This window comes from Erinaceus europaeus, chromosome 11 (assembly GCF_950295315.1).
Source record: "Erinaceus europaeus chromosome 11, mEriEur2.1, whole genome shotgun sequence".
Taxonomy (NCBI): domain Eukaryota; kingdom Metazoa; phylum Chordata; class Mammalia; order Eulipotyphla; family Erinaceidae; genus Erinaceus; species Erinaceus europaeus.
Genome location: NC_080172.1, coordinates 117,652,014 through 117,678,378, shown reverse-complemented (window position 1 = coordinate 117,678,378; position 26,365 = coordinate 117,652,014). Strand labels below are relative to the sequence as shown.

General features: G+C 62.3%; 2 protein-coding genes across 2 annotated transcripts in view; both read right to left on the bottom strand.

Moving 5' to 3' along the window:
• The window catches only part of IFFO2 (intermediate filament family orphan 2), a 40,899-nt gene extending 17,527 nt beyond the window's left edge, over window positions 1–23,372 (bottom strand). Inside the window, exon 1 of the mRNA XM_060200897.1 lies at window positions 22,390–23,372. Coding sequence (XP_060056880.1) covers window positions 22,390–22,985 — 596 coding nt within the window. The 5' untranslated portion in view covers window positions 22,986–23,372. The remainder of the gene's footprint in view (window positions 1–22,389) is intronic.
• Window positions 1–26,365, bottom strand: part of MRTO4 (MRT4 homolog, ribosome maturation factor) — a 366,835-nt gene that overhangs the window by 295,087 nt on the left and 45,383 nt on the right. The window lies entirely within an intron of this gene.

The following is a 26,365-nucleotide window of genomic DNA, read 5'->3' as shown; positions in this document are numbered from 1 at the left end:
ACAGAGCTACCAAGAAGCCTTCTCCCCAGAAATAAGTGTGGACATCAAGGCCCAGGGCAGTGAGGACTGTGACCCAGCCCAGGACAGTGAGGACTGTGACCCAGCCCTGGGCAGTGAGGACTGTGACCCAGCTCAGGGCAGTGAGGACTGTGACCCAGCCCTGGGCAGTGAGGACTGCGACCCAGCTCAGAACAGTGAGGACTGTGACCCAGCCCTGGGCAGTGAGAACTGTGACCTAGCCCAGGGCAGTGAGGACTGTGACCCAGCCCAGGGCAGTGAGGACTGTGACCCAGCTCAGAACAGTGAGGACTGTGACCCAGCCCTGGGCAGTGAGGACTGTGACCTAGCCCAGGGCAGTGAGGACTGTGACCCAGCCCAGGGCAGTGAGGACTGTGACCCAGCTCAGGGCAGTGAGGACTGTGACCCCAGCCCAGGGCAGTGAGGACTGTGACCCAGCCCAGGACAGTGAGGACTGTGACCCAGCCCTGGGCAGTGAGGACTGTGACCCAGCCCTGGGCAGTGAGGACTGTGACCCAGCTCAGGGCAGTGAGGACTGTGACCCAGCCCTGGGCAGTGAGGACTGTGACCCAGCTCAGGGCAGTGAGGACTGTGACCCAGCCCAGGACAGTGAGGACTGTGACCCAGCCCTGGGCAGTGAGGACTGTGACCCAGCCCTGGGCAGTGAGGACTGTGACCCAGCTCAGAACAGTGAGGACTGTGACCCAGCCCTGGGCAGTGAGGACTGTGACCCAGCCCAGGGCAGTGAGGACTGTGACCCAGCCCTGGGCAGTGAGGACTGTGACCCCAGCCCAGGGCAGTGAGGACTGTGACCCCAGCCCTGGGCAGTGAGGACTGTGACCCAGCCCTGGGCAGTGAGGACTGTGACCCAGCCCAGGGCAGTGAGGACTGTGACCCAGCCCAGGGCAGTGAGGACTGTGACCCCAGCCCAGGGCAGTGAGGACTGTGACCCAGCCCAGGACAGTGAGGACTGTGACCCAGCCCTGGGCAGTGAGGACTGTGACCCAGCTCAGGGCAGTGAGGACTGTGACCCCACCCAGCCCAGGGCAGTGAGGACTGTGACCCCAGCCCTGGGCAGTGAGGACTGTGACCCAGGCATCATAGAGCTGTTAGTGCCTTCCTGTCCATCCGGACCCAGGAGCTCACAAAACATCCACCTTCTTCAGTCAGTAATTATTGAGAGGAGGGAGAAGAGAGACATTCTCCGGAGTGTTTGCCCTGCGGTCTCCAGGTATCCTGTGCGTATACACGCGCGCGCACACACACCTTTCCTACACACACTCTGGAGCACACACTCCCACACACGCACCCCTTTCCTACCCACACTCAGCCACCTAAGCCTCCCCTGAGGCCTCCCCTCCAGCCGCCTCCTCGGTCCCCAGGCCTGTCTGGGGCATCTCCCAGCCCCGGCAGGCGGCATTCCGGCGGTCTCCTCCCTGGAGCTCAGGCTGGAGGCTGCCACGCCCCACCTGCCTGACAGGGTCTGGCCTCCTCCCCCTTCAATGTTCACTTACTATGAGAAGGGGGGGGAGAGGGAGACAGGAGAGGGAGAGTTGAGAGGGAGAGCACCTGCCAGACCACTCGGGTTGCCAGTGCTGGACTCAGGACCCTCACGTGAGGGCTCAGGGCTCTGGTCACGGCGCCACCTCCCAGGCCGTGGCACCTGGTGAGGTTTGGCTCTCTCTCACCCAGTCTGTCAGCCCATTTCGCCAGGGACAGCCATGGGTCAGTCGGTGTCTTCTCACTCACTCGCTTCTCACTTGGCTCAGGCCGCCAGCACACCTGATGCCTCTTATCCACCCCACACTTGCTCCTGAAGTCCCCTCTCACTGCCTAAGGACGTCCCTCACCACCCCCCATATGTGTGCTGGCCCCTCGGAGCACCTCAACTCAGGACTGTCCTCGGGTCTGAAGCACGCGAGGCAGGACTGTGTGCTGTTGCACAGGGAGCCTGGTCACTGTCAGTGACCTTGAAGTGTCACTGCTGAAGGAACCTGACGTCGGGACCATCAAGCACTTTCCCCAAGCTCACCCAGCCAGGAGGCTCCTGTCCTAGAATCTGCCTCCCAGCTGTCAGGGTCTGTCAGGGAGACAAAGGGTGGGTCCAACAGCTCCCAGGCCGAAGAACAGCCCCTCTGCTCTGATGTCCTGGTGGCCGAGTGGCTCCCAGCCATGGGCCGTCCTGGCCGGGCGCCAGGGTGCGTCTCGAGATGTGCTCCAACTCCTGCCCCTGCATTGCTGCTCTCGGGCCCGCTGCTGCGGCTGCCCTCCTCCCCCCCCCCACACACACACACGGCTTTGAACTGTCTGAACTAAAGGGGAAAACTAGGGTCCCCAGTAGATGGAGCTGACGCACTGCACCGCACTGCAACGCACGCGCAGGAGTGACCCACTGCATGGCAGCAGAGAGGGGTGCCGACCGGGTATGGACCAGCAGGGCTCAGACTGTGGGGTCCGCACAGCAGCAGCTTGGGGGTGTGCCTCGGTTCTGGCTGGTCAGAGGCCATGGAGGGGCATGCTGATACTTTATTGGGGGGGGGGGCGCTGCTGAGGAGGCCCTCCAGCATCCAAGTCCTGGGGGCTCCGGTCTAAACCGGGGTCCAGCCCTGCCCAGTGCAGAGAGCTGGCTGCAATCACAAGCTCCACGCTGTTCCCCGGGCCTGATACCCATCCACACTTGGCACGGAACCCCGTGGCCATGGGACGGAGCCAGGGGCTGAGTGGGGGTGTATCCAGCTAAGCACACACACTACAGGGTGTGAGGATCTGGTTTCAAGCCCCTGGTCCCTACCTGCAGGAGGGAAGCCTCATGAGTGGTAAAGCAGGGCTGTGGGTGTCTCTCTCTCTCCCCTTCCCTCTCAATTTCTGTCTACAAGAAAGAAAGAAGAGAGAAAGGAAGGGAGGGAGGGAGGGAGGGAGGGAGGGAGGGAGGGAGGGAGGAAGGAAGGAAGGAAGGAAAGAAAGAAGCCAGACTGCAGGCACAGCACAGCCCCTGCACACCCCTGCCCCAGCCAAGGCCCCTCCTGCCTGCTACACGCCACCCCCACCCCCAGCCCCAGCCCCAGCCCCAGCCCCAGCCCCAGCCCCAGCCCCAGCCAGGGAACCGAGTTCCCGACACTAGTTCTCTGTGCTCCTCTATCCAGTCTGGCTGGCCAGACCCTCTCTGGGGAGAAGCCCAGCCAAGGACCAGACCAGGGCAGGAAGCAGACCGGGGGAGGAGCAGCCGCCCCTCTCCCACTTCCCACAGCCCTCCAGGCTGGAGGGGGAGGCCCCGGGAAGTCAGGACAATGAGCCGAGGGGAGGAAGTGACTCCACAGAGAGACACCGCAGTGGGAGACGTACGACCCTGGCTGCCGTCTTAGCGAAAGGAGCACAGGGAGGGCCCGGGGGGCGGGGAGGGCGTGCGCAGCTGCCAGATGTGGTCAGTCCTGTCTATAGAGCGGCCCCACTGCGGCCACATGACGGCCGGCCGAGAAGTCTGCTCACCAGGGAGCGGGGAGGGAGCCGCCACTCTAGCCCACCCCCGGCCCCCACTCAGGGCCAGTGTCTCTCCCCGCCCCCCACAGCTCACAATGACAAAGACCCGCGGGAAAGGGGCTGACCATGTGCGGCCAGCTGAGGGGCAGAGAGCCGGGCTCAAGTCACCGGCAGACTGACTCAGAGACCTTTCACTTCCTGTGCCGTGCGGCAGCAGAGCAGGAGCAAGAGACAGGGGGTTCCAGCTTCAGAAGGGAAGTCCTGCAGGGCAGCCGAGGCTCCGGAGACGGCCCTGGGGGCCTCTGGGCCAGGGGAGGCCTAGCTAGCAAAAGTCCACTTCCTGGCTGCGCAGCCCTGGGCGAGTCGTGGCTCTCTCTGGGCCTCTGTGAGCTGAGAGGCCCGCTGCCCTGCCCTGCCCTGCGGAGGATGGGTCTGAGAACTGCATTAAGCTGGGAGGTATGGGGACAGCACCCCAGTCCCACTCCAAACAGGCAAACCATTAACGTTCACGGCTCAGCTGGAGGCCGACCTCAGAATGCTGGGAGGCGCCCCAAAAACGGCCCACACCTTCCCCGGCCCGGCACACCCAAGCCGACCGACTCACTCGGGCGATGGGACGCACACAAACTCAGGTGAGGCTGGGCTGGAGTGCTGGGAAACTTCATTCTGGGCCAAGCGTGGGCCCAGCTGCAGGCAGTAGGTAGGTGGGGCAGACGGCCCAGGCCACGGAGAGAGCTCACCCCGTGTGCACCACAACCGTCAGTGTGGGCTGCCAGGGGCAGGCGGGCCGTGCCTGGGCGGTGCCATCGGGGGTCTCCCCAGGCTCCGATGTGGCTGCCCACCGGTACTGAGACACGCCCCTCCCCATTCACACAGATGCTGTGCTGGGGCTGCGTGTGCCAGGTGACCGGTGTCAGAACCGGCGGGTGAGGCCAAGGGGACTTTTACTCCAAATAAAGCATTGCAGGGGCTAAGTGATAGTCACCTGGCAGAGCTCACCCGAGGCCCTTGGGTTTGAGCCCCTGCACCCATGGGAGCACAGCACATGGTGGGGCAGTGCTGTCATGGCTCTCGGGTGTGTGTGTGTGTGGGCCCCAAAGAAATAAAGGGAGAAAAAGTAGTGGCCCAGGAGGTGGAGCAGTGGATAAAGCATTGGACTCTCGAGCACAAGGTACCGAGTTCAATCTCTAGCAGCACATGTACCAGAGTGATGTCTGCCTATCTTCCTCATGAATAAATAAACGAAGTAAAATTTAGTTTGAAGGTGAAAACCTTGGGCCAAGGAGGCTAATCAGCAGAGGCACAAGACCCTGGGATCCGTCCCCAGCACCACAAGAGAAAGCAGCCAGCGCATCAGACAGGCGCTACTCAGACTGCAGGCTGCAGGCCAGCGATGTCGCCCTTTCCAGAGACCTCAGAAAGCACCAGCCTTCCTCCTTCCACACCTCCACCTGTGGAACACCAACACCAGTTCACACTGACGGCAGGAACAGAACACGACAAGAGAAAGACAAAGGAAGTGGGGGACAGAGCCCACCCTCTGCAGGGAAGTGGGGGGACAGAGCCCACCCTCTGCAGGGAGTGGGGGACAGAGCCCACCCTCTGCAGGGAGTGGGGGAGACAGAGCCCACCCTCTGCAGGGAAGTGGGGGGACAGAGCCCACCCTCTGCAGGGAGTGGGGGACAGAGCCCACCCTCTGCAGGGAGTGGGGGAGACAGAGCCCACCCTCTGCAGGGAAGTGGGGGGACAGAGCCCACCCTCTGCAGGGAAGTGGGGGGACAGAGCCCACCCTCTGCAGGGAAGTGGGGGGACAGAGCCCACCCTCTGAAAGGAAGTGGGGGACAGAGCCCACCCTCTGCAGGGAGTGGGGGAGACAGAGCCCACCCTCTGCAGGGAAGTGGGGGGACAGAGCCCACCCTCTGCAGGGAAGTGGGGGGACAGAGCCCACCCTCTGCAGGGAAGTGGGGAGACAGAGCCCACCCTCTGCAGGGAAGTGGGGGACAGAGCCCACCCTCTGCGAGGAAGTGGGGGAGACAGAGCCCACCCTCTGCAGGGAAGTGGGGAGACAGAGCCCACCCTCTGCGAGGAAGTTCCGGCTCCCGGCCAGGTCTTCCCCGCATGGCCTCCACCCCGGCATTCCCTGAGAGCGTCTTTTCTCTTGGTGAGCAGAGGACTGGGCGCCCCAGTCTGAAGCAGAGACGCCCTCCTGCCTTCCCATCCATCACCTGGCTCTCACAGACGCCTCCCCTAACTCCTCACAGACGTGTCCGGCAGAGGCCACGCTGCCCAGCTGAACCCCACAGCTCACAGAAGGAAACAAATTAAATGCCAACGATCATCTCCACGGAGGAGGTGTTAATTCAATGTGCGCACACTTAAGCCGGGTGGTCAACCAGATGATGCCTACCCCAGCTGCCAACCCACACACGGGCGTGCCTGCTTCCACCTCAAGCAGCAGCGGCCTGCCCAGCATGGCAGAGTGGTGAGACCTCGGCCAGCCAGCTAAGGGGCGAGGGGTGTCTCCCCTCCCCAGTCTGGGCCAGGAGACAGGAGAGCCGACTGCCACTGACTCACTATATGACCCAGCCACGGCCCTTCTCTACCCTGGGCCCCTGTCCCCCAAGCAGGCTAAGAACCCCCGCAGTAACCTCTGCTGCACCATCCGCAGGCCCCGGATGCAGCCCTTCCTTGGAGCCCGAAAGAGCTGGCAGGCTTGATGATGCCAACTGCAGAGTTGCCCTGGGTTCTGGCCTGGGGTCTCCACTAACCAGTGGGGGCAGCATGCAGAGCTCACTCCTCTGTCCCTCCTTTGACCCACGGTCACCGCTAAAGACTTGCCGGGCGCTGCCCACAGTGGGTCCAAGTCTCTCGTGACCTAGCCCAGAAAGGCAGGCAAATGAGAAAGCCGTCCGTCCGTCCGTCCGTCTATCACTGCTGTGTGCTTCTCCAGAGGGCGGGCCCGCTGTCACCAGCTAGGGGCTGTAAAACGGGATGTGGATCCTACTGGGCAGGGCTGACAGGCAGGCAGAACCCGAGCCATTTTCAGTGCTGCCCTTTGCCCAGACTGGGGGGGGGGGGGCACAGACAGACTCATGGCAGGGAAGGCTCAGAGACCCTTCTCCACGCTACCCTGACCCTCTGGGAATCTGGAAGCATCTCAGAGAGAGAGAGGGGCACTGGAATTCAGCTGCTGCTGGATTTTCCCAACAACAAGGTGGAGGGAAGCACTGCCAGTGGGCAAGTGCCACACGGGGCACAGTGCTGCTGACAACCACGCCGCCTTGTGGTGCCAGCCCACCTGCACGGTGCCCGGCCAGAGGGCCTGGGAGAAGCCAGCCGGATGCCATGCAGCTGTGCCTCCTGAAGCAAGCCACCCAGCCCGTCTGGGCCTGACGAGACCTCTCTGGGCTGTCTACGACGACCCAGCGACGAGCGGCACCTGGCCTCCCAACCGTGGTCACCGTCACCCCCTCACCCCGGAGGCCCCAGAGACAGACGGCAAGAACGCTCCTGACCGCGCCGCAAGAGAAAAAGGCCAAATTCGAACCCAGGACTGCCTGTGCAGCAACCCCAGTTATGCCGTGAACCTCGAGCGCTGGTGGGGGCTCCGCTCCTGCTGACCCGTGGGTGGGCGCTAACCGTCACCTTGCCCAGTCACCGGGGCAGTGAATGTCCTCCTGTGCTCACCCCCGAAGGGTCTGTCCTCCCAGGGCCACCGCGGCAGCAGCCCTCAGCTGGCCTCCCGGTACCATCCCAGAGCACAAGGCAGGAAGGACCCTGCCCGCACCCAGAGCTCTGCTCACCTGTCACCAAGACATGGCGTCCGGGGCTGGTTCCCGGTGGCTCCCACTTAACTGTCACTTACTGGCGACACCTGAGTGCTGGCAGTTGTCAGGACGCTCACAGCCCAGAGCTGTGTGTGAGGCGGTGCTGCTTCTCAGTGCCTGTCTGCAGCACCCCAAAACCAGGCCACCCAAGGAGTGTACTCCAGGAGACCCTAGCAAGCAGGGGTCTGTGTTCCCGTCACAGGCCACCCAGCTGAGCACACACTACAATGCGCAAGGGCCTGGGTTCAAGTCCCCAGCCTCCACCTGCAGGGGGAGAGCTTTGGGAGTGGTGAAGCAGGGCTGCAGGTGTCTGTCTTTATCTCCCCCTTCCCTCTCAATTTCTGTCTCTATCTAATAAATAAAGGTAATACAAAAAATTTTTTTAAAGATTTCTGGGTCATCAGTCCTGATGTCTTCCGGGCTTGCTAGACCTTGCCGCCTCCTCCAGGGAGCCCTTTATGACTCGAGTGGCCATGCCAGCCTGGAGCTCCCTAAGGACAGACACCCTGGGTGCTGTAACGCTGGCTGCTCTGCCCTCCCTCGCTAGAATGGTCTCCTCCGAGAAGGCAGCAGCTACATTTACATAAAGGCCTTCCCATCCTAGTTGAGTTCCCAGCCTCCCACCGTGGCTGTGGAGGCAGGAGCTAGTCCCCTCAGCTCACAGAAGAGAAAGCCGCGCACGGTCCCAAGTTCAGGTCCGTCCGCCCGAGCTGGAGCCACCTCCCATGGGTCAGAGTCTCCTCAGCTTACAAAGCGCCCTCCCTCCCTCCCGGTCCCCGAAGGGCTGCTCAGCCAGGTGGTTGCTTCTCCCCGCACACACTTTGCAGGGTCCCAGAGCTAGGAGCCCCGCACTCTGCCAAGGCTGAGCTGCCCGCCGCTCTGCGTCCCCCCACCCCGTGCCAGTTCTGCACCACCGGCCGGGGCTAGCACGTGCCCAGCAGAAACGGCGCTGGCTGTGGAGCAGGGTCAAAGGTCCTAACCTCGAAGCCACGTGCTTCAGCACGAGCGACTTGGGGGGCCCTGGCCCGCCTCACGGGAACCACAAAGCTCTCCTCTCAGGCCGGCTGTGGGGTCGGCAGCCCCCGGCTAACAGAGGCTCGCCCGGCCTGCCCGCCCCCGCCTGCTCGGAGATGACCTCCCGGGCGACCTCGTCTCTCTGCTCTCACAAGGTATGGCGTCCTCTGGCAGCAGGACCTACTTCCAGAGTCCAGACAGAGCTGACACACACCATGTACACCATGTACAGGCTCGCTGGGTGTAGTGCCCATCGGGAGCTGCCTCCAGAACCTTCTGTAGGAAAGCCGTACAGGGGCAGGGTGACGGTGGACCCAGTTAAGAGCACATAGTACTACGTGCAAGCACCTGCACAAGCACCCGGGTTCGAGCACAGGGGGGGACGTACCACGAGCAGTCAAACAGGTCTGCAGGTGTCTCTATTTCCTTCTCCCTCTCCATTCCCCCTTCCATCTTCTCAAGTTCTCTCTGTCCTATCCAATAAAATGCAAAGTTAAAGAAAAGAAAAGGGCCACTTGGTTCATAGCAGTGGGTTCACAGCGTTGGCACCAAGCCCTGGTGGCAATAAAAATAAATAGCAAGAGGGGTCAGACGGTGGCACGCTTGGTTGAGCGCACATGCTAAAATGCACAAGGACCTGGGTTCAAGCCCCTGGCCCCCAACTGCAAAGGGAAAGCTTCATGAATGGTGATGCAGATGTCTGTCTGTCTCTCTGTCTCTGTCTCTCTCTTTTCCCAGAGCATTGCTCAACTCTGGCTTATGGAGGTGCAAGGGACTGAACCTTGGACTTTGGAGTCTCAGGCATGAGAGTCTCTCTGCAGAACCATTATGCTACCTACCACTGGCCCTCTCTTCCTCTCTATCTCCCCATCCCTTCTCAATTTCTGTCTCTGCTGAAATAAATAAACTAGTAAATAAACAGAAAGGAAGGAAGGAGAGTCTATCTGGATCAGTGCAGCTCTGACGGAGGCCCTGGACATCACCTTGCCCCTCCTGGTGGTTCTCAGTTTCCCCAAACCACCTCCAGACACTGCACGCGCTGCCCCTTTCCCAGTTTCCTGTTCCTTCACCCCTGCTTACCTCAGGAGGGGCAGGCGGCGGGTGATCACAGCTCTCCATCCCGGCCATGGCCTTTCCCCTGGGCCTGGCCAAGCCCCTCACCCAGCCCAGCACTGGCCCTGAGCCTCTGGGGCTGCACTTCCCGCAGGAGGTCTGGGCCCCCAGGCCAAAGGAACGGCAGCTGGGGTCTGTGCCCAGGAGGCTGGGGAACCCCACCCAGGGATGTGTTTACAGGTCCGGAGCAGAAATAACAAGTCCCAGGGCTATTCTGGAAGCTAATGTGCACGTCTGGCCTCTCTGCTGTTTATGCTACGGGACCCCGCAGGTAATGCAAGGCGCGGCTGCAGTGCCTACAGCTCAGTGCCGGCTCCTCGCCGAAGCCACAGCCCCGCTCAGAGCGGTCCCGTCGCCCCACACCAGGGGCCCACGGCCTGGGGCTCCGAGCCTCCTGATCCCCTGTGGCCCCATGGTTAGTGAGGGAGGACAGCGGGCCGAGGCCGCGGGGAGGGACCCGGCCGACACCCGCCCTCGTCTAAGAAATGGGGCAACAGCGCTTTGCGGCCGTGAGTTACACAGTCTACAGGTTCTTTGCCTGTGCTGCTGGGCGGACTGTGTTTCTGGCCGCCCACGGCTGGCCCAGGGCCGAGATGCTGCGTTCTTCCTTCCCAGGGCTCCCCTTCCCCACGCTGCTCTCCTGAGCCTCCAGGTGTCCTGCCACCACCACCTGGGCAGTCTGCCCCGGGGACCTTTCCTCACCTGCCTGACCTCCAGAGGACAGAAGGCTGGTCCACACCCACCCCGCAGGCCTCCTCCTGGTGACTTTGCCTGGGGGCAGATGGAACGCAGTCTGGCATCTGTGGAGCCAGATGGCCTGTGTGGTGTGAGGAACGGAGACCAGCGAGAGTCCAGCGCAGCAAGAACTGCTTAACCCCTTCTCGCCCGGGCAGTAGCACTGAGCATCCCCTCGGCACTGTGCTTGCTGTTGGCCACCTGGGTCTCGTGTCCTCCCGGCAAGGGGCCGAAGGGGTGTAGGCGGTGGCACACCAGGCTGAGTGCCAGTACCCGGGTTCAAGCCCCCACGTGAAGCTTCAGGAGTGGTGAAGAAGTACTCTAGGTATCTGTCCGTCTGTCTCCCTCTCTCCCCCATCCCTCTCAATTTCTCTGTGTCTCTGCCCAATAAACACACAAGTAGTACTCAGGAAAACTGGACGGAGTCAGGCGGCAGCACAGCGGGTTAAACGCAGGTGGCGCAAAGCGCAGGGACCGGCCTAAGGATCCCGGTTCGAGCCCCCCGGCTCCCCACCTGCAGGGGCGTCGCTTCCCAGGCGGTGAAGCAGGTCTGCAGGTGTCTGTCTTTCTCTCCCCCTCTCTGTCTTGCCCTCCTCTCTCCATGTCTCTCTGTCCTGTCCAACAAGGAACGACAGACAACAACAACAACAACTACAGCAGTAAAACAACAAGGGCAACAAAAAGGGAATCCATGAATATTTGAAAAAAGAAAACCGAAGCAGGTGCCACGGCTCGGCGCAGAGAGCAGGACAGACAGACAGACAGACAGACAGACGGCAGTTACCCAGCAGGCGAGCAAGGGAGAGAGAGCACTGGGTCGGGCCGGGCAGCTCCACGGAGCCCAGGGGAGGTGGCCGTTGGTCCAGGACACCAGCAGGGCAGGACCACACCAGAAGCCCTCCAAGCACTTCCATGGGGCTGGAAAACCTACTCTCCAACCCAAACCCAGAGACAGCACTGCCCCGAACCGAGGAGCCCCGCTCCGCCACCATAGACGCGCTGCTCAGCCTCTGAGGCGCAGTGTCCTCACCGGGAAAGGTGGGCCCAGGGTGACCCCTAGGATGGCGGTTCACTTCCGGCTCACAGGGTTCCATGGCTCCAGGAGCAGGAGTGGACCTCCAGCCAGCAAATCCTTCCACCCAAAGAGCGCGCCCCAAACCAGTGTGTGACTCAAGAGGGATTCCAAGGGAAGGGGGGGCCCCTGGAGCTACAAGGGGAGTCAGGACAGCCACCCACTGCCCGCTCCACAGAGAGGGACGTGGCAATGGACAGACAGCTTGAGCCGGGAAGCAACAGCTGTGAGGAGGCTCCCCCCAGATGCCCTTCCTAGACAGTTAAGACTTTTATGAGTGAGAGAACCACCCCGCCACCACATGCAGAGCCAGAGACCAAACTCAGGGCCTCACACGTGCAAGTCCTGCCCCTCACCACCGCCCCGGCACGGACCCTGGTAACTCTGGTTTAGCCAGATCCCTGGAGACAGGCTTTCCTGCTGGTTTATGCAGCACCACCCCCAGAACTCAAGCACAGGGACCCTCAAAATAATGAACGGACAGACAGACGAATGGATGGATGGGCGGATGGACGGCATAACTCCAAGAATAAAAAGGGGGAGGAGGCAAAACAGTGCGAGGTCTCCCCTGGGATGACTCCTCACACCTGCCCAGAGGGTCTTTCTGGAACCACTTTCTTTGACTACCAATGCTGCAGCATCCAACAAGCCGACTGCATCCTGAGGGGAGAACATGAAGCTGTGGAGGGAGGACTGGGCAGCGGCACAGTCAGGAGAGCGCTCACGTTACCGCTCGCTGAAGAAGCTTCACAGTGGAGCGGAACAGTGTTGCAGGTGTCTGTCTATCTCCTTCCCTCTCAAGTTCTCTCTCTCTACCCCCAGAAAGAAAGAAAGAAAGAAAGAAAGAAAGAAAGAAAGAAAGAAAGAAAGAAAGAAAGAGAGAGAGAAAGGAAGAAAGGAGATACTAAAGAAAGGAAAGGATGGAATTAAAGCAGCCATGGAGCTCCACAGTCATGAGGCCCCACCTCCTTGCCCTGGCCCCCAGCGTCTTGCTTCCTGAAGTCTCCCAGGCTGGGTGGACAGGGAGACTTGCAGGGCTGGGGCCCAGCACTGACTGACCCTTGAGGCCTGAGAGGACCAGGTTCACGTGCGAGTTCTGCCAGTTTCTAGCTGTGAAAAGCGAGACTCAGTTTCCTCATCCATTCAAAAGGGTGTGGCCATAGCTGCCCTGCAGGAGTGACAGTCAAGAGGACACATTTGTGGGCTTTGGACTGTGCGGGGCCATGGGGGGCTCTCAGGTGAGTGTCATGGGTTTGGGGGGATTGAGATCCTGGCTCCCTGGGAACGAGCTGAGGGTGCCAAGCCTCCCTCCCTCCCTGGGCTTCTCCACTTAAGTCCTCCCACCCCCGCCTCCTTCCCTACCTGGGGGAGTGATGCAAAGCAGCTAGTTTCTGCTGAAACCCCAAACCCAGTGTCTTGCCGTCACCCTGGAGAAGCAATGCCGTGATGTCCCCTCCCAGCCGAGGTTTGGCAGTGTGCACGGTACCCACGGTATTTCAGGGGCCACTGGGAGCTGGGCCCAGGGGCCATCTTCCTTCCAGGAAGAACTATTACTCTACTATCAGCTACGGGTGGGAGGTGAGGCAGGCAGGACTCGAACCCTGGTCTTCTGACTCCATAACCCAAGCCGTGTGCCAGGACCTAGAAGATGTGGCCACCCACTGAGGCCTGGCATCAGGAGACAGGGTGGGGGACAGGACCCCAATACAGCACTCCGCTGCCTCAGATGGGGTCCAGAGGGAGGCTGCGAGTCGGCCAGAGGAAGAGGATGGAGCCCAAAGCAAGCAAGAAAGGAGAGATGGAGAGGAGAGAGGGAAGGAGACAGCAAAACAAAGCACAGAGCCAAGCAGGCCACAAGGAGGGGAGGGGAGGGGAGGGGAGGGGAGGGGAGGGGAGGGGAGGGGAGGGGAGGGGAGGGCGGGCAGGGCTGGCTCCAGACTGCACACTGCCATGCACCCTCACCTTCATGCCTCTGCACAAGCTGTTCTCTCTTCCTCGCCCCCAGAACACAAGTCAGGTGACGCCTCCTCCAGGAAGGCTTTCCTGACTGATTGAGCTGGCTCAGATGCCTTCCAGAATCCCCGGGGCTGGGGGGTACTGCCTTTCTGCACAGTTATTCCAACCCGCTCCCAGCTGCTCCTGTCAGGCTGAGGGGGCTGGAAGGGAGTGTCGCTGTGTCCTGGGAGGTGGCACTGACCCTGCCCAGAGAGGAGCCTGTATGCCGGGGAATTTCACAAAGTCCACCAGACCAGCAGCTCTCCCCTCCCCGGCCCCCGCCCCTGCCCCCCCACGGCAGTGAGTCGGGCAGTGGGCCAAGCGTGGTCTTAAATAACCCAGTACTGAAAGCGGCCAATTAAGAGCGGAGGGTGGGGTCTCTCCATCAGGCAGCTGGGGGGGGGGGGGGCTGAGCAAGCACCTCAGACAGCCGGGCACAGTCACACGCAAAGGGCTCCTGCCCAGGCCAGGGGCCTAATACCGCGTGCCCCCCACCCCTGCTCTGCTCCCAGGACCCTCCACCGCAGTAGATGCAGGTATCTGGGCGCCGTCATGTGATTCTCTGGTTGTGACAGTCTTGTACAACTGTCCCCATTTTGCAGACGGGCTGCCAGCGGCCCTCAGGGTCATGGAGCTGGAACATTGGCCCCTGGGGCTTCTAAGCTGCACAGACGCCCTGCTCCGAGCAGATTTCTATCCAGCCCACGATTTCTATCACGATTTCTAGCCAACCCACGCCCAGCCTACCCGGGCCCGGGGGAGGCCGGACCATAAAGGGACAAGGGGGAGTCCGCCATGTCCTGAAGCTTCCGTCCCGGGCCGCGTGGGAGCCGCAGAAGCAGCTGCGTGCCGAGGAGGGTCCTCGCGGCCCAGGCGCAGCCTCGCAGGACTAGTCCCTCAGCCCATTTGAGAAGAGAAAACCAAACCTCCGACAGGGCATGGGTACCAGCCGGCGCCCAGAGCCCAGCTCGGGTTCCCCATCCTGGCCGGCCTCTTGCCGGTTCCCGCAATGTCTACGCGGCTCAGTTTCAGCCTCTCTAAAATGGGCAGATGCCAGCAGCGGACTGACCCGCTGGGCTGTGAGGAGGCTCCACGCTGAGTGCTTGGCCGGGAGGAGACACTCTGAACGCTTCGACTGTTAACAGGAGAGACTGTCCCGAGGTGCCCAGGCTGTCCGGCAAGGACACTGTCACACCGGCCTGTGTCCCTGGGAGCTGAGGGCCGGGACAGTGTCTGCAACACTGAGCCTGGCGAGGGGTCTCCAGCCCCTATGAGGGAACAGACGGCAGCCACAGCCCCCCATCTTCTCCACAGGGTGCCGAGGGGCCCAACACAAGGTCCTTATGCTGCAGCGCAGGGGCAGAAACCAAAGTGAGGGAGACCAGAGCACAGAGCAGAGGCCAACTGGCTTGTAGTCAATTTTGTGGGGTTTTTTTTTTAAACTAAATCCTTTAAGTTATTCTTTATTTTAAATCTTTGTTAAGACTTTATTATGTATTTATTCATTTGCTGGACAGACAACGAGAAACTGAGACGGAAGGAGACAGAGAGGGAAAGAGAGAGAGAGAGACTGCAGCCCTACTTCACCTCTTTTCGAAGCTTCCACCCTGCAGGTGGGGACCAGGGGCTTGAACCCGGGTCCCTGCGCATGGTAAGGTGTGGGCTTCACCAGGTGCCGCCTGCAGACACCTGTAGTCAGCTGCCAGAAGCCTCGCCCAGTGTCCTGGGGCAGAGAGCGCTGGGAGCAGAGTGCGAGGCCTACCGCGACCTTGGCCCTGCTCTGAGTTGGGCTGAGTGGCTTCTCCCCTCTGGGCTATGCTGGCAGGCGTTCCCTGCGCTGCACCCCTTCCCTGGTGGGCCCCCAGCCCCCATCCCACCCCGGGGTCACTCCAAAGAGCAGCACGATGCAAGCAGCGGAGGCTTACCTGTCCGCGGTCGCCCGACCTCACTGGCCCCTTGAGAACAGTAACTGTGAAGAGGCCACAGGCAACCCTGCGCCCGCCCGGTGCCGAGGGTCTTGTGCCTGAGCCCGCCTCCTGCCTCCTGCCTGCTCTACCTGGGTCTGAACCTGAAAACACTTCCTGGGGTGCGAGGAAGCTGTCCTAGAGCTGGCAGGAAGCCACAGGGTGGCTGTCATGGCCTGTCTTCACGTTTCTACCCTCCTCGCCCACCTTCCCCCCGCCCCCAGGTTGCCATGCCTACAGCAGCAGCTTTGTTTTTGCTTTTTGTCTTGATAGAGACCGACAGAAATGTGAGGGAAGGGAAGAGACAGAAAGGAGACACCTGCAGACGGGCTTCACTGCTCATGAAGCCCCTTCTCAGGATGCAGGGTCTTGAACCCAGTTCCTGGCACACAGTGGGCCACTGCCCCAGGCCCTGTACTCTATGAACCCACCTGACTTCGTCCACATCCAACCCTGGAAGCGAAACTCACAGGCAACTGGGCAGCTGGGCCAGGGATGCTCAGGTCACAGCGCAGGCCACAGCCCGGCTTCCACGGGCTTCCAGCTGCCCCCTATCACTGAGGGGCTCAGCCAGGCTACAGCCCCTTGGGGACAGGGCACTTGCCACGTTCACTGAGGAGTGGCACTACTCTCTTCTGTTCGGGAGCCAGACTGAGAAATCACAGCCTGCCGGGATGCCACGCACCAGTGCCCACTGAAGTGGGAGGGCACGGGCACCGCCCTGGCAGCAGAAGCCTCCGAGCACCTGGAAGCCAGCGATGCCTAGCGACTGACTGCACAAGGCCCAGGCGCTGCCAGCCAGGGGCACGGTCTAACGCCCGGCTGTTTGCACCCGGCTCACTCCTTCTGCACATCTCACAGCACGGGCACCACTCACCCCTCAGGCACCCACACATCTGCTCTGCCCAATCCTGCTGCCACTCTAACCAAGAAAAAAATAAAGCCTGTACTTATTTATGGGGGGGGGGAGAACTACAGCACAGCAGAAGGAGCCGCCTGAGCTCACTCAGCTTCCAGTCCCGGCGCCAGACGATGTCAGCACTGAACCCAGGTCTGCTCCCCTAAGTCCAGACTTGCCTCCACGAGCTGTGGGTCTCCCAGGCTTAGGATCTGCGCTGCACGTCCCGCTGCTGTACAGCCCACCCCCCTCCCCACTGCTTCAGTATTTGCTCGGGACAGACCCGCAGCTGGCCCCCAGAGAGCAGCCAGAAAGGAAGCAGGAACATGCATGCGGTGCCGTGATGGGGGGCTGTGCGACGCTACAAAGTCAGGGAAGGGCGCAGAGGACGTGGGGCTGCCTCCTGCCCTGCCCCGGGCCTCTGGCCATACTCTCATCGACACGGGAAGAAACGAACGGAACAGCAGCTCGCCTGCTTCTCCCAGGGGCGATCACAAGCCGGGGCTCCAATCCCCTGCAAGTCGATGCATCTCCTCGTGACGGAGGCACGGTCAGATGCCGGGCCTATCCTTCCCCGTCCTTCAAACACTGACACGTGTGGTGGATGTGGCTCACAGGCCTGGAGAGGGGGAGGGTATGTGTGCAGAGTATATGCTGGGCTGGGGCTAGGGCTGGGGCTGGGGCTGGGGCTGGGGCTGGGGCTGGGGCTGGGGCTGGGGCTGGGGCTGGGGCTGGGGGCCTCGCATCCGGCAGCCAAGCAAAAGCCCGCCTTGCATTCCTGGAGAAGGAATCTTCAGCGTCAGCTGTCTCTGCTTCCTTTTGTTTTCTGGGACTCATGCCTCCACCCCCACCCCCACCCCAACTCTACGCTCTGAAAATTCCTCTCCGATTTGTCCCCCGGGGAAACTGCCAGCCCCCGCCGCTGCCAAGGTTCTGGAACACTGAAAGGGGGACGGGCAGGGGTTTCCGTAGTCGGAAAGACTCCCTCCTCAGACGCTGGACAAAGCAGCAGCCTCTACGCCACCTCCGGCGCCTGCCACGGGAAGAGAGAGCCGTGTGTCCTGAAACGGATGTGGCTGCCAGTCCAGCCCGTGGGGGAGAAACCCCCACAGTAGGAGACAGCCGCCGCGTGGGGTGCGCAGGCAGGCCCCCGGCTCCTGGGCACCTGCCTGCGGGAGCAGCCTCCTTCGTGTCACAGAAGGTGGTGGCGGGCGGGCGGGCAGGGAAACTGTCCTCAGCACCGCAGGCTGCCTCGCAGGAGGATCTGTCAGCGTCAGAGCCGACCAAGGGGCAATGAGCCCTCCTGCCCACTTCTAGAGACCACTGTGTGATGCTGGGAGCCGCGGTCAGGACCCACCTGCTCCAGCTGCCTCGTCCTCTATCTGAGCCGCCGGCCCAGCCCTTCCGGCTCAGTCAGAAATAGCCTGACATGAGTCCCTCCTCGCCCTGAAAGTGGTCTGTGTGCACTCTGAGGCAGACGCACAGAAAACCGAGGGAGATCTGCAGCCTCGGGCTGGCAGTGCAGGCATCCTATCATGCTGGGGCGTGAGGGCGCGTGGGGGTCTTCCCTGAGGGAGCCTGGTCCGTCCTAACCCTTCCCTGAGGGACAGGGCCTCAGGCCCCTCATCTCAAAAGTGGAAAGCACTCCGCTGCCTCCGTGACTCCTTCTCTCTTCCACAGCAGCACCCCTGCCCAGCCAACCAACCCTTCCTTAGAACACCCTTCCTCAGGACATCGTGAAAGTGGGGCTGCCACAGTTGACGGGAGCAGAGCCCTAGACATGAGCCCCGACTGCCCGAGACACCCCCCCCACCGCCACACGCACAAGCAGACAAGGCACCCGGCTCTGGGCCCGGGGGTGCCAAAGGACCCACTGAAAACCACCGAGCTAGTCACTAGTTGTCCAGGCTCTCAAACAAAGTTCCGATTACTCCAGCAGCAGCAGCAGCAGCAGCAGCAGGTGAACCACACTTCAGTGCGGCCGAGCTACCTACAGGGGCGGCGACTGGACCACACTGAGCCTGGGGCAGGAGACTGGGACGCCAAGAAGAGCAGCCCTGGCACGGACTCCTTCGTGGCCCGGGCCTGGGACAGAGAGTGGGCCGGAAGGGCTCATCCAGAGGTGGAGGGCAGGTGGCACACACCTAGCAGCATAGCCAGAGCTGGAGGCTGGGGGTCGCGTCAAGTCCGCTAGACTCAGCACGGTCTCCTGGTGCTACTGGCGGCGACAGTGCGGAGCTCTCTGCTGTGGTCTCCGCCTCAGCGCTGACAACCTGAGCGAGCTGCTCTCACCAGCCACACTTCCCTCCCGGTAAGAGCTCAGAGTCCACTGGACCCGAGGGAAACCAGAGCAGCAGGAAGCAGGGTCGGGGCCCGGGCACCCAGGCCGGGCCTCCAGTCTAGGCGCTTCAACAGCATACAAGAGACTACGGATTAAATGGTTCCCGCCATCCCTCCAGAAGTCTCTACAGAAACAGAAAGCAGGCCAGAGGCTGCGTGGGCAGGCTGGAAAGGCGGCAACCCCAAGCGGTCATGAAGAATCTAAATCTACCGGGGGTGCAGCTGCTTGGGAACTGGACGGTCGTGGTGGCAGCACAGCTCTGGAGTCAGACTCACATTAAAGCCAGTGATCTGCCCACCTGCACTAAGAGGATCCAGGGTGTGCAGAGCACGGCTCCACACAAAGGCTGAAACATGCCTTATGAGAATAGTACAGACCGCAGCACATGGCGGCGGCCACAGGTCACGGAGATGGGACTCAGCCTCCAGGTGGGAGAACGCCGAGTTCCATCGAGTTCCATGACCCCGCTGCCCCTGGGGAAGCAAGTGAGGGTCTCCGGCTCTGGGCCTTCCAGCTGGACCGAGCAACCCGAGGACAGCCTGGTGCCTTCCCTTGCCCCGGCCGGCATCACTGTCTGGGGCTCCCGAGGACAGCCTGGTGCCTTCCCTTGCCCCGGCCGGCATCACTGTCTGGGGCTCCGTGCGGGATATCCTGGAAGGACCAGAAGCCCTCTGCGCTACAGCCCAGGAAGAGCTGGTCTGCAGCTGGTCCTCTCTCTTCTGGACCGGTCACAAGTGTGCTAGAGGGGCCGGGGTGGGGCACCCAGCTGAACGCACACCTCACCACACACAAGGGTCTGGGTTCAAGGCCCCAGTCCCAACTGGCCTGGGAAGAGCTTTGCAAGTGATGAAGCAGTGCTGCAGATAGATGTCTCTCCCCCTCTAGCTCCTCCTTCTCTCTGTCTCTGTACAGTAAATAAATGATATTTTTAAAGTTTTATAAAGCAGGCTGGGCCCAAATTCAGGGGTGTCAAGATGTGCCGTGGCTGAGAAAACCCTCTGACCTCACTCATCGAGGCCACTGGCTTCAAAAAACATTTTTAGTCTTCACTGGGTTTCAGCGTTTCAGGTGAACTCTGTCCAGATCGAGACAGACAGAGAAAAAGCCGTCCCAGCACTGAAGTTCACCCTGGTACAGGGGCCACCAGGCCTGAACTTCCCAGGTGAGCCATCTTACTGGCCCTTTCCATTTTCCATGTGTTATCATTATGCCGCTTTATTATTATTTACGGAGATGCAAAGAGGCAGAGGGACAGTGAAAGAGCCCATGGCACCGAAGTTTCCTTCACAGCGGTGGGGGCTAGGCTAGGACCTGCGTCACACGCCAGAGGACACTCTCCAAGTGAGCTGCTGCACCAGCCCTGCGCTTTGTTTTTTTTCAGTCTGTCAGATACACCCACCTCCCCTCCAAAAGAAAACTGTCAGCCCAGACAGAAGCAGAAAGAACAAAGTGTGCCGCGTGTACGCTCGCTCGTTCCTGCGGCAGATCCCCAGGCGTGGACGGGGCTAGCGGCCCACCACCATGGGCCGCCGGGGGTGCAGGGGCAGCCGGCCAAGCAGCTGCCCCTGGAGGGCTCTGAGGGCAGAAGGGACTTTACCTTCAGGCAACTTCCGAGGGCAGGCTGGCACTGGGAGCGCCACAGGGAGGGGCTCGCCGGGGGACCCTCCTGGCTCCGGGGGCACTGAGACTGCGGAGCTCATCTGCTACTCGGGGACGCCCCGAGACTGACAGGCCGAGGTCGTGCCAAGGAAGCGAGCACGCGGGCTCTGGGGAAGCCATCCTGAAGGGCCTTCCTTGTGTCTTTAAAGCTCCCCGCAGGGCCGGCCTGGCCACAGCAGACACCACGCCCCGACCCCAGGTGCCACCCAACAAGCACTGCCCAAGGCCGACCCAGCTCCCTCTGAGGCCAGCACGGTGTGCCCAGCTCCCGGGTAGCCAGGCCGGCAAGCGCGCGCATGCGCGCACGCACACTCACACTCACACATACACACACTCACACACACACACTCACACACACACTCACACACACTCACACATACACTCACACTCACACACACACACTCACACACACACACTCACACACACTCACACATACACTCACACACACACACACTCACACACACACACTCACACTCACACACTCACACTCACACACACACACTCACACACACTCACACACACTCACACACACACTCACTCACACACTCACACTCACACACACTCACTCACACTCACACACTCACACACACAGCCAGGGCCACGCGCGGGGACCCGTCACCCCCGGCCCCAGCCCCACTGGCAGCAAGCGCAGGGCCTCGGCTGCCCACGGGAGGTGTCGGCATCTGCCTCCCGCAGGCTGGTCCTCCTGGGGGCGACACGGCCTGACACAGCGCCAGCCTCCCGAAGCAGCCAGGTGGCATCTCACCACGCGCCTCCTCTGGAGGCCGACGCTCTCACCCGGCCCCCGGCCCCGCAGACTCAAGGGGCCGAGACCCTCCCTCTCCGCTCGGAGAGCCCCAGCCAGGCAGCCTCGGCCTCCCCGCCCACCGCGGACAGGGCAGGGCAGTGGCCGGGGCCACTCGGGGCCACCGCGGACCCAAACGGCCTACCCGACCGGCAGAGGCAGTGAGGGCAGAGCGCCGCCGAGAGCCGCCAGAGCCTTTCCCTCCGGTGGACCCTGGAGACGGGCTGGCCGGGGCCGAGTCGCCAGTTCAAAGCCCGGCTCAGCCAGTTACCTGCCCCAAGCCAGACGGGACGCGTCCTGGGCACCTCTGCCCTGTGTCCCCTCCACAGAGGCAGGACGAGCCAGTCTTGCGGTCTGCCGCGCGTAGCAGCCGGTCATGCCCTCACCTCAACACAAAGGCCGCTCCAGACCAGCCGACACCCAGTGTCCCCTCCTCCCCTTGTCACTGAGCCGCAAGCGGGGGGGGGGGGGGGGGGCAGTGTCCAGGGACCCTCCAGAGACAGTCACGGGGGGGGGGGGACCCTCCAGAGACAGTCACGGGGGTGGTGACCCTCCAGAGCACAGTCACCCGGGGGGGGGGGGGGACCCTGCAGAGACAGTCACCCGGGGGGGGGGGGGACCCTGCAGAGACAGATACCCGGGGGGGACCCTCCAGAGACAGTCACCTGGGGGGGGACCCTGCAGAGACAGTCACCCGGGGGGGGACCCTCCAGAGCACAGTCACCCGGGGGGACCCTCCAGAGACAGTCACAGGGGTGGTGACCCTCCAGAGCACAGTCACCCGGGGGGACCCTCCAGAGACAGTCACCCGGGGGGGGGACCCTCCAGAGACAGTCACGGGGGTGGTGACCCTCCAGAGCACAGTCACCCGGTGGGGGGACCCTCCAGAGACAGTCACGGGGGTGGTGACCCTCCAGAGACAGTCACCCGGGGGGGGGGACCCTGCAGAGACAGTCACCCGGGGGGGGGGGACCCTGCAGAGACAGTCACCCGGGGGGGGGGGACCCTGCAGAGACAGTCACCCGGGGTGGGGACCCTGCAGAGACAGTCACCCGGGGGGGGGGGGGGACCCTGCAGAGACAGTCACCCGGGGGGGGGGGACCCTGCAGAGACAGTCACCCGGGGTGGGGACCCTGCAGAGACAGTCACCCGGGGGGGGGGGGGGACCCTGCAGAGACAGTCACCCGGGGGGGGGGGAACCCTCCAGAGACAGTCACGGGGGGGGGGGACCCTGCAGAGACAGTCACGGGGGTGGTGACCCTCCAGAGACAGTCACCCGGGGGGGGACCCTCCAGAGACAGTCACCCGGGGGGGGGGACCCTCCAGAGACAGTCACGGGGGGGGGGACCCTCCAGAGACAGTCACCCGGGGGGGGGACCCTGCAGAGACAGTCACCCCGGGGCAGCAGGCCGCCCCCGCCCCCGTCCCCCGCCGCCCCCGTCCCCCGCCCCGGCCCCGGCCCCGCACCCACCTGCGCCGGTACTCGTCGCGCTCGCGCTTCACCTTGGCCAGCACGTTGTAGAGCGCGCGCACCTCGGGCGTGATGGTGTCGATCTGCACGCCCACGCCGTCCGGGTGCACCCACGACACGCCGGGGCCCTGCACCGTCTCCACGCCGCCGCCGCCCGTGCGCCGCACCTGCGTGTAGCTCCAGATGGTGCCGGGCAGGCGGCCGCAGTGCGGGTGCGGCTGCGGCTGCGGCTGCGTCTGCGGGAGCGGCAGCGGGTGCGGGTGCGCGTCGCCGGCGATCGCGGCGTGGGCGTGGGCGTGGGCGACGGCGGCGGGCGCGGGGGGCGCGGGCGGCCCGGTCTGCACCGCCTGCTCGCGGGAGAAGGTCTTGTAGCGCAGGCGCCGCGCGCGCTCGCTGTGCTGCTGCTCCAGCTGCTTCTCCAGCAGCCGGTTGCGGCGCTCCAGCTCGTGCACCTTGGCCAGGAAGCAGCGGAAGCGCACGTTGAGTCCCTTGAGCAGGTGGATGTTGGAGCCCAGGTCGTCCCGCAGCGCCGCCGTCACGGGCGACGGCCCCGCGCCCCCGCCGGCCCCGCCGCCCCCGCCGCCCGCCAGCGCCATCTCCCCGAACAGCAGCGAGTTCGCCACGCGGCGGCCGCGCGGCTCGGGGCCCCGGGCCCGCGGCTCCGGCGGCGGCTCCAGCTCGGGGCAGGGCTCCCGGCGCGGCCGGGCTGAGGCGGCCGCGGGCTCCAGCGCGGCGGGCCGGGCGCTTCCTTCCGGCCGCGGCCTCCGGGGCGGGGAGGGGGGGCGCCGGGGCGAGCGAGAGTCGCGCCGGCCGCGGGGCGGGGCGGGCCGCGCCGAGTCCCGAGGGGACGGATCCGGTGCCGGCGCCGCGGCTGTGGGGGACGCCGTGCGGACGCCGCGGCCGTCAGAGACGCTCTGGAGGCGCCGCGGCGACCGGGCGCGGAGGACCCTCCGCGGAGGCCCCGCCCACTGCAGACGCGGGCCCCGCCCCGGCCCCGCCCACGCCGCCTCCCTCGGCTCTGCGGCGGCCCCGCCCCCGCCGCCTGTCTCCGCGGAGGCCCCGCCCCTTTCCCTGCTGCCGCCCCGCCCCCTGCGTGCACGGGCTCCACCCCCCGTCTTCGCCCCGCCCACACACCTCCCTCGGACCCGCGGCGGACCCGCCCCCGCCGCCGTCGGCCCCGCCCACTCCTCCCTCGGCTGTGCGGTGCGCCGCGAGCGAGGCCCCGCCCCCAGACCGCAGCGCGGGGCTCCGCCCACGACCGCTGGCCCCGCCCCCTCCGCGGCCCGGCGCCCGCCGCGGCCCCCGGGCCCCGCACGCTCCGCAGACCTGGAGCCTCCGCAGAGCTCGCCCCGCCTCTTAAAGGGGCCGCGGCCCCGGCGGCACCTGTTGACCCCGCATCCTCTGCCAAAGTGGCTCCGCTGCGGTTCCAGCCCCCAAAGTCGGGGGCCGCCGCCCCCCACCCCCTCCCGCCTGCCGTGGCCGAGAGCGACCTTCCCGGGTGGGGCAGCGCTCCCGCCCCATGTCCCCCGCGCGGTGGAGCCGCTGGTCCCGCGACCCTCCGAGGTGCGTGGGGGGCGGTGCTGAGAGCCGCCCGGGACAGGACACGCGGGGCTGGGCGCCGGGGCCCCGCACACCTGGCTTAGCACATGTTACAGTGCACAGGGGACCGTGACACCCACTGCCCTCCGCGTGCCACCGCCGCCGCCACCAGCTCGCACAGAGCTGGGGTGCCGCTGAGCCCAGATCTGGGGGAGAGGTCCATTTCATGGAAACTCTTAGGAGCGTTAAAAATCGGCCTGGAGAGTGACATCTGTTCATTCATTCATCCATCCAACTGTATGTTCACATCAACTGAGCCTAAGGAGCAAGTTCTCCGGTCCCCTGGCTGCTCCAGAACCAATTTGCAAGTATTTGTTGTTAATGAATGAATGAATGAATTTACTTATTGCCACCAGGGTTATTGCTGGGGGCTCAGGGATGCTCCCGGTGGTCATCCCTTTCTCCCCCACCCCCTTTTTCTCTTTCTTTTCTTCTTTTCTGCTCCTGCTCCTTCTCCTTCTTTTCCTTAGGACAGGGAGAAATTGAGAAAGAAAGGGAACATAGAGAGGGAGAGAAAAAGACACCTGCAGACCGGCTTCACCGCTGGACCGTGCAAGTGAGGGGAGGGGGGCTCCAACCCGGGTACTTGGCACGGTGATCCAGCCCCCACCCGCCCCTGTTGTTGCCGTACTGAGTGCTTTGTGTGTGTCAGGTGCCCTGCTTAGTTATTGTCCCCATTTGATGGGGAAGTTCACTGAGACCAGGAGTTGCAAGGATCTCTCCGCTGGCCTTCCAGCACTGCTGGCCTCTTGTCCTGTTTGCCCTATTGCCTATTCTTACCACTAACCTGAGAGGGGAAGAAGGGAGGTGACCCCCCCCCCACAACTTTGGACACCCGTCACTGGCACTGTGTGTGCCTGTGTGGCATGTTCCGGATTCTTGCGGTGGCATTTTTTGAATTGCATTGTAATTTTTTTTTTTTTTTGTCATCGTTAGCTTCTGTGTTTATTTTGTTTCTTTGTATGTAAGCTTGAGGGCAGATACCCTGTCTTGCAGGGACAATGACTTTGGTGTTCTCAGTAACAAAAGAGATACAAAGGAGACACCAGCTCTCTCTGGGGTGAGGCCACCGCTGTGATGTGAGTCGACTGTTTTGATTCACAAGGGCAAACCCACCATGTTGCCTTCCCCCAAACCAAACTCTGCTCCCTGCCAACACAGGCTGATCTTGACAGTGCTCAGCATCCAAGTCAGCTTGCCCTGGAGCCTTTCTCTCCCCAGCCTGTCCAAGGTGCTCATACTTCTCTCCAGCACTGCAGGGTGGCTTCCTGTTTATCTAAAGAACCAAACCACTTTGCCTTAAAGCAACTCATTGGCTCTTCCCAAGCATCTCTGAGGGGTCCACAGTGTTAGCGTGGTCAAGTCTTATCTCTGTTTCCACTAATCTCTTAAGTGGTGTTAGCATTTCCTTTTGTTATGACTGCAAGCAACAAGTATGCAGAAGCCTCTGTGACACGGTCATTAATAGACTTGACAGATGCTTTCTTATCATGCACAAAAGTGTCATGTAAGACATCACAGCTAGGAAACGAAGGTTATATTTCACCAGTAAATCTTTTTCTTTATTATTTGATTTATTAATGAGAAAGGAGGAGAGAGAGAGAGAGAGAGAGAGAGAGAGAGAACCAGATATCACTTTGGTACATGTGCTGTCAGGGATTGAACTCAGGACCTCATGCTTGAAAGTCCAGTGCTTTATCCACTGCACCACCTCCCAGACCACATCCAGTAAATCTTAGTATTTAATGTATTGACAGTTGCTGCATCAAAAAAAAAATTGTTTTTGGTGATGCCAGTGTTCTGAGACAACTTTTAATTTTTTTTCTCTATTCTTTCTCCCTTCCTTCCTCCCTTCCTTCCTTGTCTCCCTCGTCCTCCTCTCCTTTTTTTTAGAGAGAGATAGAGAGGTACCTCACAGATAGTAGCAGAGATCGGGGAAGAGGCCACAGGAGCACCAGAGCCTCCCATGGAGTGCCCCAGGCTCAAATCTGGGCTGCACACAGGACACCGTCTGAACAGGTGAACTACCTCTCAGCATCTCTCTCTTAATATTCTGCTGATTGTATCTTACTAAATATGTTTTCATTCTATTAATTCCAATGCAGCTTCGTTTTTGTTCTGATCCCTCTGAGGAGAGAGCCACAGGCTCCACTAGATGTCCAAGTGGTCCACAGAACAGAAAGGGTTAAGGAGAAGCCATACCTGGGAAGTGACTCCCAGCAGCCTTTTCCAGGAAGGACCTGTCCTGCCAAGAGCCCTGCCCTGGAGTTGGAGTGCTAGTTGGGGTTGAGTCGGGGTGGGGTGGGGTGGGGTGGGGTGGGGGTGTCATTTCTGTGTTGGGCACTGGAGAGGTAGATGCAAGTGTCTGTGGCCATGA